At 32.5% G+C, this 19,281-nt stretch overlaps 1 protein-coding gene and 1 non-coding gene across 2 annotated transcripts in view; both read right to left on the bottom strand.

Moving 5' to 3' along the window:
* The window catches only part of LOC123242232 (sodium channel protein type 9 subunit alpha-like), a 113,689-nt gene that overhangs the window by 19,847 nt on the left and 74,561 nt on the right, over positions 1-19,281 (bottom strand). The window contains exons 17-21 of the mRNA XM_044669817.1: positions 19,009-19,123; positions 13,005-13,159; positions 11,833-12,006; positions 9,770-9,874; positions 7,479-7,790 (exon numbers count right to left, since the gene is read on the bottom strand). Of these exons, the coding sequence (XP_044525752.1) occupies positions 7,479-7,790; positions 9,770-9,874; positions 11,833-12,006; positions 13,005-13,159; positions 19,009-19,123 (861 nt within the window). The remainder of the gene's footprint in view (positions 1-7,478; positions 7,791-9,769; positions 9,875-11,832; positions 12,007-13,004; positions 13,160-19,008; positions 19,124-19,281) is intronic.
* On the bottom strand, positions 7,228-7,334 carry LOC123243309. The gene has a single exon (XR_006505858.1). It is a non-coding gene; the product is annotated as a U6 spliceosomal RNA (small nuclear RNA).

Here is a 19,281-nt window from a genome sequence, read left to right as displayed (position 1 = left end):
GGGGGGGGGGTTGAAGGGGAAAGGTGGAGCATGAATCATGTAACCATGTTAAAAATGAATATTAATAAATGTTAAAAAAAATTTAAAAAAAATAAAAAATAAATTAAAAAAAAAGTAGGCAGCATTCAAAAAAAAAAAAAAAGAGTAAATGCAACAAAGTCCCTTCTTTTAGTGCCCCATTTTATTACTCTTTTCTCCTATTCTAAATTTAGTTCTCTCTGCCAGGATACCTTGGCTGTACAATGAAGTCAGTTGTAAATATAATGGTGCTAATTCTCAGTTTGCCATATATAGCCCCTTGCTTATATGTTTCTTCATCACATTGCCAAATGTCTGTAATGATGTGCTTGTGTGTATGTATGTGCATTTGTATTTTACCCTTCCTCGCTATGAATGAGAGGTTCAATTTTCATTTGATGCTAATGTTATATAGAAGGTGGGGGTGAAGAAGAAAGGTTCTGAAACTCATATGAACCAATTTTTGTATTCAGTAATCATAAATTATCTTCCCAAGATATTGTTTAAAGTTTCCTCACTACTGGGTCATTCCATTGTTAATATCTTCCTTAAAAGGTGGCACTCGGAGGGCAGAGCCAAGATAGTGGCTTAGTAGCAATAAAAGTCAAAAAAGTGCTGATTATCCTTCCAAACCAATCTTTAAAAAGTGCCTGAAAATAACAGGGGTCAAAAACCAACAATAAGACAAAGTGAGGGGGCTCTTCCCCTGAATACAACTTGAAAGATAGGCAGAGAGATTTGCTTTTCATGGGATTAGGGGAAAATGAGAAGCAAAACTGCACACCAAGAAGTGCTGGCCAAGCACTCGCACACCAATTGCACCATATTCTGTGCCTGGGCCATAGGTATACTTTGGTATCCCAGGATTCAGGCTACACCAACACAAGAGCACCTTAGGCCCACCCATTCAAGTGCCAGGCATTGCCACCAAGACACAGTGAGGCCTGGAAGTCCACAGTGCTGGTCACTTTCAAGTCTGCTAGAGTGAAGACCTAGCCCCAGAGGAAAATAACTCACAGTGTAGAACCCTGCAAGCTAGCAGCAGAGGATACAGAATCAGCAAACAGCTTTCAGGATTCCCAGTCTACAGGCAAAGAAAAAGGCTGAGAAAATGAGCAAACATCAAAAGAAACTCTTAACTCTCAAGCACAGAACCAATAGTGGATGGTGAGATCTAAAAAAACACAAGCAAAAATTAAAAAAACAACAACAACAACAACAACTATATGGGAATTGTCTTAAGCTCTGGAAGAACTAAAAAAGAATTTCAAAAAACTAAATTAGACAGATTGTAAGGGTGAAAAAGAGATATTATGGGTTCAATATATTAAAGATGGTTGCCAGAGGATTGAACTATTATCAATCCTCAATTAAGAATAATCTCAAATCAAAATTGACTTTTATGGAAATTTATTTACATAAGAAGAGAGAGAGGAAGTAAGGAGATAAGAATCTATCCCACTGATTAGTCCAGATAGATCTTAACCCTCAGCCTAGGGTTAAAGGGCCTGAGGCCCAGAGGTAAATGGAGCAAACTTCATTCACAGAGTCTATAAAAGGAAGTTTCTTAATAGAAGTTCAGAAAGATTCAGTCTTTAAACTCACCACGTGGAACAGTCTCGGTCATAAACCAGCAAAGCTCCCTCAGGTCCTCTTCACCAAACCAGCTGCCTCACTCACTCAACTCCCTCTTTTATAGTGGTCACATATGCGTCACTTCTAGTGCCTTCCCCTAGCCTGAGTGTCCAATCACAATAGATGCTTTCTCATAGAATGCTTAGGGGATAGTCCGTTGATTCTGATTCGTTACCCACTCTAGCACATGTGGGTTAGGACCTCCCAGAATTGGAAGGTGCTCTCACCTTTGGTGATTAAATCTAAAGATAGACAGTATAGACGTAATCTAATTATCACAAGGTAGAAGAAAAATGGGGAAAAAATGAAAGTAATCCAAAAAGAAAAAAATACAGCTTAAAAAGCAAAACTGGAAAACTAGAAAAAGAGGCACAAAAATGCAATGAAGAAAAGAGTGGCATGAAATGTAGAATGGACCAAATGGAAAAGGAGGATCAAAAGGTCATAAAAGAAATTCAGTTTTTAAAAATTGTAATTGGGCAAATAGAAACTAATGACTTTATGAGACATCAAGAAAAGATAAAACAAAATCAAGAGAATGAAAAAGCAGAAGAAAATATGAAATATCTCATTGAAAAAATAACATACCTACAAAATAGATCTAGGAAAGACAACATAAAAATTATTGAACTACCTGAAAGTCATGACCAAAAAAAAAATGCCTAGGCATCATAGTACAAGAAATTATCCAGGAAAACAGCCCTATATTCTTTAACAAGAGAGTAAAATAGAAACTGAAAGAATCTACAAATCACCTCCTGCAAATAAATCCCCAAATGACAACTCCCAGGAATATTATAGTCCAGTTCAAGGGTTTCCAGGCCAAAGAGAAAAAAGAGAAAAAAAGTAGACAGAAAGAAACATTTCAAATATCATGGCACTCCAGTCAGGATTACAAAGGATATAGCAGCTTCCACATTAGAAGGACTAGAAAGGCTTAGAATATGATATTCCAAAAGGCAAGGAACTGGTTATAAACCAAGAATCACCCAAATATCAAAACTGACTATAGTCTTTCAGGTGAAAGTATAGTCATTTAATAAAACAGAAGATTTCCAAGCATTTCTGAAGACCAGACTTAAATAGAAAATTTGATGTCCAAGTATAAAATTCAAAAGAAGCATAAAAAGGCAAATAAGAAAAAGAAAAAAATAAGGGCTTCAATCAGGTCAAATTGCTTATATTCCTATATGGAAAAATATCTGTAACTTTAAAAACTGTTATCATTATTATAGTAGCTAGAAGGCATATACATACACAGTGGATGTGGTAGTAAGCTGTTTAGGATCAAAATAACTAGGTATCAAAAATAACTAGGAGTGAAAAAGAGGATTGTACTAAGAGAAATGGGAAGAGAGAAGTAAAATTGGGTAAATTATATTACATAAAGAGGTACAGAGTGTGGACAATACTATTTTAGTAGAAAGGAAGATGAGGGTGGTAAAGGGTAATACTTAAACCATACACTCATTGGAATTGGGCCAAAGTGGGAAAAATAGTGAGATTCACTAGGGTATAGAATTCTATCTTACACTATAGAGAATTAGAAGTGGAATAAGAAAGGGAGTGGTGGGGAATGGGGAGTAATATAAGGGAAGGAGAATGGGGGGGAATGACTAGAAGCAAAACATTGGTGTGGAGGGAAAAAGTGAAAGGAGAAAGGGAAGGATTAATAGAGGAAATCAAGATGGAGGGGAATACAGATATTGTAATCATAACTGTGAATGTAAATGGGATGAATTCACCCATAAAATGGAAGTGGTTAGCAGAGCAGATTCAAAATCAGAATCCAGTCATATGTTATTTATAAGAAATACTTCTGAGCCAGTTAGACACACAGATTAAAGGTAAGAGGCTGGAGCAGAATCTATTGGGTTTCAACTGAGACAAAAAATAAGCAGGGCTAGCAAACACAATCTTGGACAAAGCTAAAGCAAAAATAGATCTGATGAAAAGATATAAGGAAGGTAATTACATCTTGATAAAAAGTAGTACAGACAATGAAGAAATATCAGTATTTAACATATATGCACCAAATGGTATAGCAGTGAGATAGTAGGAAATAGATAGTAAAAGTATACTAGTGGGAGACCTCAAACTTCACCTATTAGAATTAAATAAATTCAATCAAAATAAATAAGAAAGAAATAAGGGAAGTGAATGAAATGTTAGAAAAAATAGATTTAAAAGATAGCTGGAGAAAACTGATTAGAGATAAAAAGGATTATACATTCTTTTCAGCAGAACATGGTATTTATACAAAGATTAAACGGATACTAAGGTATAAAAACTTCATAACCAAATGTAGAAAAGCAGATATAAAAAATGCAACTTTTTCAGATCATAATACAATAAAAATTATAATCAATAAGGGTTCATGGAAAGGCCAATTAAAAATTAATTTGGAAACTAGATCTAATTTTTCAAAACTGGTAGGTCAAAAAACAAATCACTGAAACATTCACTGATTTCACTAAAGAGAATGATAATGAGGAGACAGCATATCAAAATCTATGAAACATATTCAAAGTAGTACTCAAGGGAAAATTTATATTCCTGAATGCTTATATCAATAATGTAGAGAAAAAGCAGATTAATGAATCAGAGATGCAACTTAAAAAAAACAGCCCAGAAAAAAAATAAAAATTCCCAGTTAAAGACTAAATTGGAAATCCTAAAAGTCACAGGAGAAATTAATAAAATTGAAAGTAAAAGAACTATTGAACTAATAAGACTAGGAGCTGGTTCTATGAAAAAACACACAAATAAAACAGAGTATTGGTTAATTTGATTAAAAAATAAAGATGAGAATCAAATTGTCAATATCCAAAATGAAAAGGGTGATTTCACCTTAATGGTGAGGCAATTAGAGCAATTATTAGCAGCTATTTTGTCCAATTATATGACAATAAAACTGATAATCTAGGTGGAATAGATGAATATTAACAAAAAATATGAATTGTCTATGTTAACAAAAGAGGAAATAGAATACTTAAATAATCACATCTCAGAAAAAGAAATTGAAAAAACCATTAGTGAACTCCACAAGAAAAAGCCTCCACACAGATTCACAAGTGAATTCAATCAAACATTTAAAGAACAATTAATCCCAATAGTATACAAATTATTTGGCAAAATAAGCAAAGAAGGAGTCCTAACAATATCTTTTCATAACATAAATACAGCACTGATCACAAGGCCAGGAAGATGAAAAACAGAGAAAGAAAATTATAGGCAAATTTAGTTAATGAACATTAATGCAAAAATCTTAAATAAAACACTAGCAAAGAGACCACAACAATACATCACAAGGATTGTTCACTATAATCAGGTGGGATTTGTACCAGAAATGCAAGGCTTGATTAATATTAGAAAAACCACTGGCATTATCCGTCATTTCAATAATCAAATTAACAGAAATCACATGATTACCACAATAGATGCAGAAAAAGTCTTTGAAAAATACAATACCCATTCCTATTGCAAACACTCACTACAAAGCATAAAAATAAAAGGGCCTTTCCTTAAAATAATAAGTAGTATTGGTTTAAAACTCTCAGCAAGTATCCTTTGCAATGGGAATAAGTTAGAAGCCTTCCCAATAAGATCAGGAGTGAAGCAAGGATGTCCTTTATCACTACTATTATTTAATATTGTATGAGAAATGCTAGTGGTAGCAATTAGAGAAGTAAAAGAAATGGAAAGAATTAAAACAGGCACTGAGAAAACTAAACTGTCACTCTTTGCTGATGATATGATGATATACTTAGAGAATCCTAGAAAATCAACTAAAAAAACAGTTGAAATAATAATTTTAGCAAAGTTGCAGGATATAAAATAGACCCACATAAATCATCAGCATTTCTATATATTTTTAACAAAACTTAGCAGCAAGAATTAGAAAGAGAAACTTCATTTAAAGTCACTCTAGATAATATAAAATATTTGGGAATCTGTTTGCCAAGACAAATTTGTAGGTATTATATATGAACACAATTACAACACATGGGAATGTGGCAAAATTGGGACACTAATACATTGCTGGTGGATTAATCCAACCATTCTGGAGGACAATTTGGAGCAATGCCCATAGACTATAAAAGAATGCATACCTTTTGATCGAGTTACCCCACTACTAGGTCCATATCAACAAAAGATTAAAAAAATAAGAAAGGACCTGTTTGTCTAAACATATTTATATCTGTGCTTTTTGTGGTGGAAAGAATTGGAAACTAAAGGGATATAACTTAATTAGGGAATGGGTGAACAATCTGAGGAATATGATGGTGATGGAATACTATTGTGCTATAAGAGATGATGAACTGGAGGATTTCAGAAAGAGCTGGAAAGACCTTTGTGAACTAATTAAACAAGCAGAACCAGGTGAACATTACACACAATAAATGAAATATTGTGGAACAATTAAATGTGATAGAAATTGCTACTAACAGCAATACAACGATCCAGGACAATTCTGAGAGACTTATGAAAAAGAATGCCATCCACCTCCAGAGAAAGAAAGAACTACTGGAGTAGAACTATTGGAGTAGAAATGCAGATGAAAACATGATTAATCACTTGTTTATTTGTGTATATGATTTGGGGTTTTGGTTGACTAAGATTATTCACTTACAAAAATGAATAATATGGAAGTGTTTTGTGTGATAATACATGTATAACCTAGAAAAAATAAAAATTGGAAAAAAGGTGGCACTCAGAATTCAAAACAATATTGAAAATGAGGACTTGACCAATCATTAAACTATTATTCCCATTGATTAGGATGTTAATGATGTTAGCAATAATTCAACCTAAGATTATATGGCATTTTGTATCTCTGTTGTCCCATTTATTGCTCTTGTTAAGTTCATAACCAACTAAATCCTCCAGGTCTTTTACAAATGAGCTGATTTTCTGGTACACCATCACCTATCCTATCGTTGTGTAATTGATTTTTAATCTAAATGTAAGATTTTATTTTATTTTTCCAAAATATTTCATTCATTTATTTATCTTCTATTTTTTGCCTTTTCGTGGTTTCGAATTTTTGTTTTTACCCTCTTGCCACATCAACTATCTCTACAAGGCTTGTGTTAATCCATTAATATAGTAAGTAGATCTACTGCATCCTTTTATTAAATAATTGTTAAAAATAAAATATTTTCTAAGACAGCAGCATTACATATTTGGTACAAAGCTGGCCTTGGAGTCAGGAATAACTGGAACTAATCTATGTATCTGCCACACAGTAATTAAGTGACTGTAGGCAAATCACCTAATCTTTCTACAGATAATTGTCTATGACTGTTGAAATTAGAAAAAGTTACTGTTTTGCATTGGGGAGAGTTGGGTTTTTTTTCCATTAGTTCATATATCAATGAAATTATGTTTCTAAACTAATGTTTTAACTTTTAAAAAGTTAGCTTCTGAGGCCACTAAGGCTATTCCAGGTTGGATCCATGTAATGATATATATTTTGAGTTCGGCATTCAATCATGTGTAACTATAGCAAGTTGTTCTATCCCTAAAATCACATTTTTCCAAAAAAAAATCTCATGAGATACTTTTTTTTTTAAATATATGGAATGCTTCACGAATTTGCGTGTCATCCTTGCGCAGGGGCCATGCTAATCTTCTCTGTATTGTTCCAATTTTAGTATATGTGCTGCCGAAGCAAGCACTCTCATGAGATACTTTAAAAAATATTTCTGCTTTCATACTTGGTTATCATTGTATGATTAAACATTAAAAATAAGAAGCTTTCTCTTTACTCATTAATGTGCCACAAAATATAGATTTTTTAAAAAACCATGAGAGACACTTACTATTTGAAAGAGAGAAAGATAGCCATTTTTCACATTATCGAAGTTCATTTTTGCATTTTTCCACTGCACATCTCCACTAGTGTTCCTGAGGACCATATCTTTGCTATTGTACATAAGCATCTCACATTCAGATTTATCTTGGACATCATCATCCATGGAAAGTATTTTACCAGCTGTGGTATTAATACATCCATAGAACTTTCCAGCAAATAGATTTACTCCAATAATGTTAAAAATTAGCCAAAACGTAAGGCCGACTAGAAGCACTTTCAGGATAGATGGAATTTCCCTTACTAATGTATTCAAAACCACCTAGAAAAGAAATAAAAGAACAAAAATTTGAGTTAGAAAAATCCTTAAATGATTTTTTCATTTGATCATTTGAAAATGACTAATGCCAAATGTACTATAAGAGTCAGGAAGACCAATCTTTTTAACTTGTAATTCCACCATATGAGAAAATATGTCAAATTTTAAATAATCTTGAAACTATAAATAAAAAAAACAAAGAAAACTGTACTTAGCAAGATCAATTTATTAAATCTTTGCCTTCCAGGAAAGAGAACAAATTTTATGAATTTCAATATATCAAATGAAAAACGAAATAGCATTAGAAATTATAAATTTAAGCTACTATGCATAAGAGAAATCAAAGATGTAATTTGGTATAATTTTTAAATCATCTTCTACCATGGGTTGCTTATTTTCTCTAGTTCAGTATAACATATAAACATTACCTTACATTTGGAGACTGTCTAGGACCCAAAGTGAGATGAAGTATAGCAATGCTTGTACTACCTAACAGAGTCTTTTAAGATTTTATGACATATACAAAATCAATCATTCAATACTCTCATTTTGTAAGTTAACAACAATAACTTTTTTTAGAAGACCTCGGAGATGCTGGAGTCTTAATAACCAAACATAATTTATAGAAGCTAAAGATGAATTTTGATAAGGATAGATTCTTAAAATGGTTTTGTATGAAAAACCCATTCACTATCACTGCTAGGTTGAATAATACAAATTAATTACATTCTTAACTTCAACATATTGTGTGATTTAACTTGCATATGTTGTGGTCAGTGTTAAATAATAAGAGATGTGTTAAATTTGTTAGGTTGCCTAAATTTATTATTTCATTATTTATTATTTGACAAAACAAGAAAACACCTTTATTCTTTCTAGAACAAATGAGTTTTCCAAACCCTTCACAAAAGGGCAATCATGAGTCAGAAGTTCATTCTGTTATTAACCCTTAACATCTAGTATCCACAATCTACCCTTAGTCATTATTCAATTAACTTTAATCATATTTAGGGGTATGATTTATTATTATCTTGTTTGAGGAGATTAATATAGTTGTCCATCTCATTTTAATCTTTAAAAGTGATATTTCACTAATAAGTAATATAAGCTAATTTTTCTTCTTGAGAGTCTCTGTTTTGAATTATAGAAGTCATTGCTACAAGTACATATAAACAGATGGCTGATTCAGTTAAACATCTTAGACTCTATGTTGAATAGCCAAAAATTTACATTGGCCAATGCAGAGAAAAATTGCACAATACTAGTTGTGGATCAAATGGAGAAGAAAATAGTTAATTGATCAGTTTTCTTTTTCAAAGCAGATGTTTCAGAAAGAGAAAGTTTTAGTCAAGAAAAAAATTGTCATTGTTTCCCCAGTACTTAGCATGTCTAGCATATAACAACTAATAAATTCTTGTTGATTAATAAAACATATTAGTACTAAATAGTATAAGTGGAATTTCTTCTGAATTTTAAGATGTCTCCTTCAATGATCAGATCTTCCTTTTGACCACATTGAACATATGTCTTATAATATATAAATACATGAAATTTAAATAATGAAAACAGTTTTGCATAAAAATCTTCCTGTGTCTAAACATTAAAGGAGAGGCTGTATCTATTGTTCCTAAGTATACAGAAAGTAGGATATAGTATGCCTCCTGACTTCTCTGGATTCCTTCAAGTGCCAACTAGAATCTTACTTTTTATAGGAAACCGTTTCCAATTCCTCCTAATTCTAGAACTTCCCTTTTGTTGACCATTTCCTCTTTATCCTGTATATACTTTGTTAGTACATGGATGTTTTCATACAGTCTCTCCCATTAGATTGTGAGCTTATCTTGGGCGTGGGTTGTCTTTTGTTTTTCTTTTTTGTATTTCAAGTGAATATTTTGACTGAATTCATTGTTATTAGAAAGACTAATTTGTGCCCATTTTTTCCATAGATAGATTACTGTAGGAAATTCATTTATTTTTCTTACCCTTACTCTTTTGAATACGGATAAAATTCTTAGTGTTCGGAGGGATTTCAGAGCAGCAAATTCTGAGTATCCTAGATAATTGCTTAGCAAGGAAAAAAAACAGACCTGTAGAGAAAACAAACAGAAATTCATATTCATTTTGTCAAATTTGTCTGTAAAATAATAGAAACATTTATGATGAAGATGTTAAGAAAATAATTCATGTAAACACTGAAATCATTAGAGAATAACAACTTAGAATGTCCTTTTGTAATGCATCAAATGTTTATAAAACCAAGTGGAATGTTGTACACAATTACAGTAGTAATATAAGATGATCAACTATGAATGACTTCAGTATTATCAACAAGGCAAGGGTCCAGGATAACTCCAGGGGTCTCATAGCAAAACAGAAATCCACTGCCATAGAAAGAACAGATGGAGTCTGAATACAGACTGAAACCTACCATTCCCTATTTTATTTCTTCCATTAATTTTTCTCTAGTGTAATCAATATATGTCTTGTATCACAACATGATGAACATGGAAACATTTAGTATATATATATATATATATATATACACACACACACACACACACACAACCTATATTATGTTACTTCCCAGGGAAAAGGCGAGGATAAGTCTTTAGTATCCTAGAGCTTTAAGGTCCTGGAATAGATAAGAAAAATCCACTCTACCATTTTATTTTACAAAATAGAGTTCCATAATCAGTTATGACAGATTTGTAATTAGAGACTAGACTCTTGAATCCTTTCCCCACTGTTGCTTTTTATTACTCCATATTGCCTCTCTGGAGTGACTAAAATCATTATAAGAAGGTACTCATTTCACAAATTTAATAAAAATTAAGAGATAAGGAAATTGAGGCTAGGAGAGGTTAAATAAGTTTTCCAGTGTCAATAAACTAGTGAGTGACTAAGGCAGAATTTGAACTAATTTCTTCCTGAATCTAAGCCCTTTAATACCCATTATGATAATAAGTTGCTTCACTTTAGAAGGGGGAAATTCATAAATTGGAGCATATCTGGAAGGAAGAGGGGAGGTAGCCAGGATGGTGAAAAGACCAAGAATATTTTGTCTCGAGAAGAAAAGACTTTAGTGGAGAGCTGGATATGTGTGGATATGACATTTGGCTATTTCAAGTACCTGGCAAATAATGGATACTTAATAAATGTTCACTGATGGATTGAAATAAGTAGTGGTCCAAGAGTACATAACTAGGATCAATAGATTGAAGTAATAAGAAGTTATATGTTAGTTAAATGTAAGGGAAAGTATTCTAACTTTCCAATAGTTAGAACTATCAAGAATAGAATTGGTTGTCCTAAGATATAGTGAATTCCTATACTTGAAAGTCTCCAAAAAGTTAAAGTTTACTTACTAAGATTGCTTAGAGATGACTCATGCTTTGGGAAAGGGCTTGACTTGATATTCTCTAAGGTAACATAACTCTTAGAGTCTATGATTTCATTAGTGAGTTTACCCAAACAAGTACACAAATATGAACAAGGTAGATGACAAGCAATATTACATTTTGTCTCCATTTTATTTAACAATAGAACTGAGTTTGGTATAGTGAAGTTTTTTCTTAAAACCAGGTAGACCTACATTCAAGTCTAAGCTCTGATATATATTATTTATGTGTGCCGAAGCAGTTCATTAATTCTTTTTTTTTTTAAACCCTTGTACTTCGGTGTATTGTTTCATAGGTGGAAGATTGGTAAGGGTGGGCAATGGGGGTCAAGTGACTTGCCCAGGGTCACACAGCTGGGAAGTGGCTGAGGCTGGGTTTGAACCTAGGACCTCCTGTCTCTAGGCCTGACTCTCACTCCACTGAGCTACCCAGCTGCCCCCCAGTTCATTAATTCTTCATTGCTCTCAGGCAACTCCCCAAACACTAAGTTATTCATCCACATTGGCAGAAGGAATTTTTGTAATTAGTTTCCCCCACATCATTAAAACCATAGGTCGAGCTAAGGATGTGTGGAATTGCTAATTATAAATTCACTTTTGAATAATAATAACATTTGAAACATTTAAAATTTCTTTAAATTTACATACATTGACAACCAAGAATTCCAACCAACACCAAATATTACTGAAATATCCTTTACATCCATATGCCAACCATTTGAGAAGCATTTCTATAATGAATATGTAAGTGAAAATATTATCAGTGTATTCAAGTATACTCTTGATGATCATTCTCTCTTCAAGGTATATATCTTCAAAAGTCTGTGGAAGAATAAAATATAATAAAAGTTTCAATGCATATGTAACTTGTGGTTGACAGTAAAAGAAAAAAAATGTGAATTTTGGTAACGACATTGTGGTAGTGAGTCTAAGATCAGAGGTTTAATCATCCTCTTATTTTGTTGCTAGTTTCAGGGTGGAAGATAATGCCTCAGCTAGTTATCTAAAACTATTTCTCCTGGTTCACCAAAAGCACAGACAGAAAGAGTGTTGAAAGATCACAAATTTGTCCAATTCTATTTATTTTAACAAAAATTTTAAAATCATTTATATAAAAGCATAATGTTAAGTTATAGGAATACAAAGACAAAGAAATCAATTTTCCTCCCTTAAGAGGTTTATATGTTTTATTAGGAGAAAATTATATATTTGAGGATCTTGTATCAAGTTAATAAAGCCCTGTATTTACTTCTTATATAGCCTTTGGTAAGTAATTTACCATCCCTGGTCCTCAGGTTCATTTGTTAAATGAAAAATATTGAATTAGACCACTCATCTTTAATATCCCTTCTAGGATTTTAATATATGAGCATATGATCATATGCAAATAAATAAATGAATGATAATTTGAGGAGAGAAAGACTACTGACTACTGGTCACAGAAAAGGCAATAGCATCATTTTTAGCTACAATCTCAGTCATTCAATGTGTAACTCATCCCTTTGTTGAGCATGACATCTATGCTAATAATGGATGAAAGTTTTAAACAGCACGGATCCTTGGTGTACTCCACTGGTGAGACTTCCTGCTATAGGGCTGAATCCATTTAATTGTTTAATCAATCCAGATCTCTTTCATAAGAATTACAAAATAGTTTTGTTTTAAAAATAACTGGATAAAGACTTGCCAGGATGACTTTCCAATTAATATTGCAATTAATTTTCTGAGAAAAATCAATTTGCCATTATAATTTTTTTAGAAGGTGAAATTTGAAAGATTATATTTCCATTAATATAGCCCCTGCTTGCTATTTCACTTACCAGAGTACCACAGCTGAGCAAGATGATGAGAAACATGAACATTTCAAAACAATGGTGTTTTACTATCCAGTAGCAAGATTTCCTTAGGCTCCACCAGATCCTTCCTCTCTTAGACTTCACACTGGTTCCACAGAAAGGAAACCATTGTATGCAACCTAGCAAAAACGACATTGTCAGGAGAAAAAATATATACAAGTAAAATTCTATAAAGATTTAAAAATAAATCACTCTTATATGTTCTAGAGTTTATCTCTCTAGATCTTCTATCATATCTTTTTGAATGAGAGGCCATAGATTTACAAAGAATAATTGCTCTTCTTTCACAATTCTACTACTATTATTGTGGAAGCAGTAGGAGCAAAGGTTCAGTGTCATTTCACATTTCTTATCTCTTTCATCACTTGTAAAATAATTCATTTCCTAGTGGTCACTCTTCTGATAATAAGTTAATAACGCTTTAGCAGTTAGACTGACAGCCAACGTTACTGCAGTACATTTACTTATTCACCTCATTAGCTCAGCAACTTTAGCTCTATCTGTGATTAACAAGTTATGTTTTTGGAAGCAAAAGTAAAAATATATGCATTTCCTGGCCCTGTACCACGAAGACATTCCAGGTTGGTAAAAGTTGGGAGAGCCTCTGTTCTGTTGGCATAGCCTTAGAAAAGCCACTCATATCAGTACTAGGTTTCTGTGGGGTACCTCCCTCAATCTTACAGCAGACTCTTTGATGATTTAAAAAAATATATCACTTTTTCATGCTTTTTAGCTACCAATTGAATATTTATTTAATATTCCAATAAAAATGTTCAGTGTTTATATAGTTCAATAAGACTTGCAAAGTACCTCACATAAATTATTCCATTTGGTCCTTATAATAACCCTGAAAAGCATCTCTTTTTATTATTAATATCCCTAATTTACAAATGAGGAAGGAAACTGAAACTGAGAGAGATTAGGATCAAACAACTAGTAATGTTTGAGAAAGTATTTGAACTCAGGTCTTCTTGATTCTCAGTCCAAGAACCTATGCCAAAGTTAATTTGGTTGTCTTTAAAATGCTAATATGTATAATATAGATACTTGTGCATTTTACATATAGTGGAAGGGGATTATTGGTCCTCAACATGTGAGAAAAATTCCTTTGAAATGCAATTTTGAGGAAGAAAAAAAAGTTTCATTTTTCTTGAAAATAATCCCAATGTAATCAGATAGAAAATTTTAAATGTCTACCAACTATTGTAAAATGCATATTATATATCTATGTCTATATCTATATGTTAGCATTTTCACTATCGAAGCTAGAATTTTTTCTAGAATGAACTATATCAGACTACTCGTTTAAATATTATTGCAAAGCTATTTTAATCGCATAAGTTTTCCTTCCATCTTCATTATAAAAAACGATCTGCTACTTTCAATATTTTTTTCCTGTAAATTTCATCCACCATTAAAAAAACCCTCTTATGTTCTGTTTTAGAATCAGTACTGAGTGAGGGGTAGATAACTGGGTTAAGTGACTTGTCTAAATTCTTACAGCTAGAAAGGGTCTGAAGCCATATGTGAATCTAGGACTTCCAATCTTCAGGTCTGGCTCTCTATTCACTGAGCCAATTCCCTGTCCCAGTTCCATCCACTTTTATTTTCCAACATTAAAGAAGTATTCATCACTAAGATCTGCCTGAGTTATATTTCTCCCATATTGTATCAGCACTGTTTTCTTCTGAGTCCATGATAACTATCTCCCTGAATGGAAAATCATGTCGCCATAGTGACTCTAGGTGAATCATCCTTTTCCCATTTTTTTCAGGTATTAGTTTCTATTTTGACAGACTTCTTGGGTAGCCACATCCCTCACGAATTTTGAAGAGTCCATTTCTTCTACATCATTTGGATGTTCAAGAAACTTCCAAACTTTGTCAGAATATTAAAAAATACATATCAATGAGGGCATTGATAGAAGAGATGATAAAACAGTGAAAATATTTTAGGTAGTGAGAGTTCTTCCTTTGGTTTCTTTGGCATTAAAATGAGAAAAATTCTTCTTCATCTGATGACCAAGATTTACAATAGGAATAGTAAAATACATTTTGACCTTTTTTAAAGAAAAGTTCTTTCATGAATTAACTGTTCTTCAACTTCTTAGATTCCTTGGAGATAATTTGCATTGTAAACCAGAACAAATGTATTTGACTTTCTTTTTTATGTGGAAATATATTTCTTAAAATTTAAAATGCTCAAAGGAATAATTCACAAAGATCTGTTTGATATATTACATCCTTTGTAGACAAATATGATGTTGGCTTATATCCATAAGACATCAGTCATGAGTGCTTTTTCCAGGAATGAAAATGGGTTTCTGCTAAACTATCCATCCCCTCTTGGCTTTATTCCCCTACATCAGAGGATCTGCATTTGTGAGTGAGATGGATCTGGTTGAGGTCTAGGATCATGGAATAGATTTTTCTCCTTTACAAACATAAATGGCTTCAGAAGGGATCAAACCTACTTTCTCAGTCTCATTGGCATCACATATCCTACCCAACCCATCAGTCCATTATGTTCACTATTTTTGCCACCAATTTCGGATTTGAGAGTGATAGTATTTTAATTTAGTTTTCAGTTTCTTATTAAAAACTTGAAAGCTTTTCCTTTTCCTTTTGGTAATTCCTTTATAACTAGTAAAATTTATTTTTATCCATTTGTATTGTTTATGACCCAATTTTTTGATCTAGTAATTTGAAAATATTGTATTTTTGTAGATAATCTCTTTTTTAATGTTCTGGTTTTTTTCTGACATACAACTAAATTCTGGTGATTTCTTTTATTTCTTCTCTTATGTAATCTCTCCTTGTCTAGTTTTTATTTGTATGATTTTATTTTCTTTCCTCTTATTTTTAAACAGGTTTCCTAGAAGTTTATTAATTTTCTTAGCTTTTATTTAAAGAACTGTTTATCATTTATATAGTCTTGTTTTCAAATCTATTTGTCCTTTAGTTTTCAAAATTTCTGACTCCCCCTTTTCTTGGGTTTGTTGATTTTTTTTAGTTTAAAAATGTATATTCAGTTCATTAATTCTCTGTTTTCTATTTTTTCAAAGATAGGTCTTCACAAATTCAATTTTTCCTCCTCATGCTATCTTATCTTCAATCTGGAAAATTTGGTATGTTGTTCCATCATTTCCTGGCATGGTTTTCAGAACAGAGTAAGCCCCATTACATTTGAACAGGGAATCTTACCAACAATTTAAAGGGATTTTATTTGGAAAAGTTGTATTTCTCATGGCTGGTTTTATTAGGCTATTCTAATAATAAATTCTTCTGAATGGAAATCATGTCTTCATAGTGACTCTAGGTCAGTGATTCCCAAAGTGGGCGCCACTGCCCACTGGTGGGTGCTGCAGCAATCCAGAGGGGTGGTAATGGTCACAGGTGCATTTATCTTTCCTATTAATTGCTATTAAATTTTTAAAAAATTAATTTCCAGGGGGCTAAATAATATTTTTTTCTGGAAAGGGGGTGGTAGGCCAAAAAAGCTCAGGAACCACTGCTCTAGGTGGTCTATTCTTTTCTCATTTTTTAGGTGTTAGTTTATTTTTTATTTTGTCAGACTTCTCTTCTACATTAGGCACAGTAACAAAAGAAAGCCATACATTTTTTATTCAGAGTTATCTTGAGTCTTGAACAGGATGTTATAAATTATTTTTCATTTAGAATATTGTTATTTTTAAAAACTCAATTCAACTTAAAATAGGTGATAGATTTTCAGTGATTCAACTTAGCATTAACACTGTTGTAGAGTGGGTCATGAAAACAACTTGGAAAGTTAAGTGAGCTCCTTTTGTATATGACTGGCTCCTTGCCATCTACTTGGAAAATTTATGGCCTCTCTGCAAAATTCCTCTATTATACGCAATATTATGTAAGTTATTGTCAACATAACATTACTTCTCCCCTTCTCAAATTCCACACATCTAGTCACAGAATAGAACAGTACACTATCAAACTGATGAATGTTTTCAACCCATGGTCAAAATAAAGATGCATGTTATAATCATAATTATAAATTTCTATGTTATTACTAGAACAAGGAATAGTAGTGAAATAATACAATTACACTGAATAAATGTTGGGATCATTTAGAACAGGAATATCAGCATATGATTTTTTCTAGTTTGTTGTTTTGCCTTTTAACTTGTTGGCATTGCTTTTGTTTGTGCAAGCATAGAAGAAAAATTCAATGCAAGAACATTTTATGAGTATGTAGTACAGAGAAAAAGAACAAAATAATCATATAGTAATAAAAAGACTCATGAATATATCATATTTCATTTCACAAAATATTTTCTTCACAATAGCTCTGTGAGGTAGGTAATAAAAGGATTGTCTAGTCCAGTTTAAAAATGAGGGATCAAGTTCAGAGAAATTTAACCTACTCACAGCCGCATAGCTAATAAGGATAAGAAATAAGATTTAAAACTTGGTCTTCTGAGTTAATTCTAATATTCTACCCACTAGAACATACTAATTCTCAGTTGTCATTCTTGCTAATGAAGCCCCCTATATATCTTTAATTTTTTGATTCTGACTCCATTTACTTAGCCAGTCCATCCAGGGTCTTTTTGTTTATATTTTCATCATCACCATTCTATGAATAATTTTTGAGTTCTTTGGTTTTGTTATTTTGTGTCTTTTGGTGTCTATAGTCAAAAGACTTTAGGCCTGGGGCCCTTTCCCTTCTATCTTATGGATATTCCCATTGATTCTGACAGTCTAAATTTCTGATTGGTGATCTCTAATGCTACTGGGACTAATAATCATTTAGTAATTGCTAGTGTTTATATAGCACTTTAAAGTTTGCAAAGTCTTAACATATATGACTCTACTTGATCTACCCTATAAACCTGTGAATGAATGTCATTATATATATTTTATGAATGAGCAAACTGAGACACAAGAGAGGCTAAGTGAATTTTCCAGTGTAATACTCTGGTAAAAATTTGAGGCAAGATTCAAATTCTGACTTCAAACCAGGTGCTACTTACAAACTGTGCGGTGGCATTGACTCTAGAAACATGAGACATCCAGGGTGTTTCGTTAGGTTTTCAACATGGGGGAGGGATGGTTTGTCCCTGTGGAAACCATAATCTTCAGGTACAATTTATCGTACAACTAACCCCTGGTTTCTGCCACATTGGAACCCCATTCTCCTGAATTGCATCTTCCCTCCCAAACATCAGACTATAGAGGGCAGACTTTCTGGGAGGCAAGGTTCTCCCTCTCAAGTGAATTTGTGTTGCAAGAATGACTAGTTATAGCTCCAATATGTGACTAGTTAGTTCAGTAGTTAGAGCAACATAATGATAACTGGAAAGCCATTCCAAAGTCCTTGTTTGTTCCAATTAACCCCTTATTTTTCAGTTATCTATAAACTCCATTCAGGTATTTCCCACACACTTAAAGTCAAAAGAGGGAGCCAAGTGAGAATATGTGAGAGAAACAATGCAAAACTATCATGTAGAAATATCATTCACAGAACATGTTCTCCTAATACTGGGTCAAAAGTGTCACTATCCTATAATGAAGGAACATCCTGCTAGGTGGAGAAGTGGATAAATACAGGAAATGGAGTAGGAAAACTAGTTTAAATCTGCCTTAGATATATATTTGTGAGACTTTGAGCAAGCTATTAAACCTTTCAATGCCTAAGTTTCTTCAAATGCAAGAAGATATGAAGATAATGATAGTACCTATTTAACAGGTTGTAATGAGGACCAGATGAGGTACACTGTAAATTGCTTTGCAAACTATCAAACACTATGTAAATTCTAGCTATTATTATTATTTTTTATTAACATGCTACAGGATATAACTTTTATATCCATGGTCCTGGAACAGTAATGTATATTTTAGATTAAAAGTACTACTAATAATGTTGCCAAAATGGAAAAAAAACAAAATAATATCAAAATATCAGAAAATATTGCTATCAAGTTTCCACTTACCATCTGAAAAACAGGGTCCTGGTTCATCTGATTTTTCAGATTCAGTCAGAACTTCTTCTTCAGGGCCCAGGATAGGAATCATACTGTCTTCAGGGGAGATAGCTTGGCTGAGCTTCTATACCCCCCAACCGAAAAAGAAAGCTTTTACTTTAAATTATAATTAATACAATGTGTTTAAATGATATCTCATATTCAAAAGCAAGACATATGCAAAAAGATCAGTAACCATATTGTGATGTAAAAGTCCAGAGGAATGCATTAAAGTTAATTAAT

This window comes from Gracilinanus agilis, chromosome 3 (genome assembly GCF_016433145.1).
Source record: "Gracilinanus agilis isolate LMUSP501 chromosome 3, AgileGrace, whole genome shotgun sequence".
Taxonomy (NCBI): domain Eukaryota; kingdom Metazoa; phylum Chordata; class Mammalia; order Didelphimorphia; family Didelphidae; genus Gracilinanus; species Gracilinanus agilis.
Note: the sequence above shows the minus strand (reverse complement) of the source record. Positions and strands in the feature narration are given on the sequence as shown.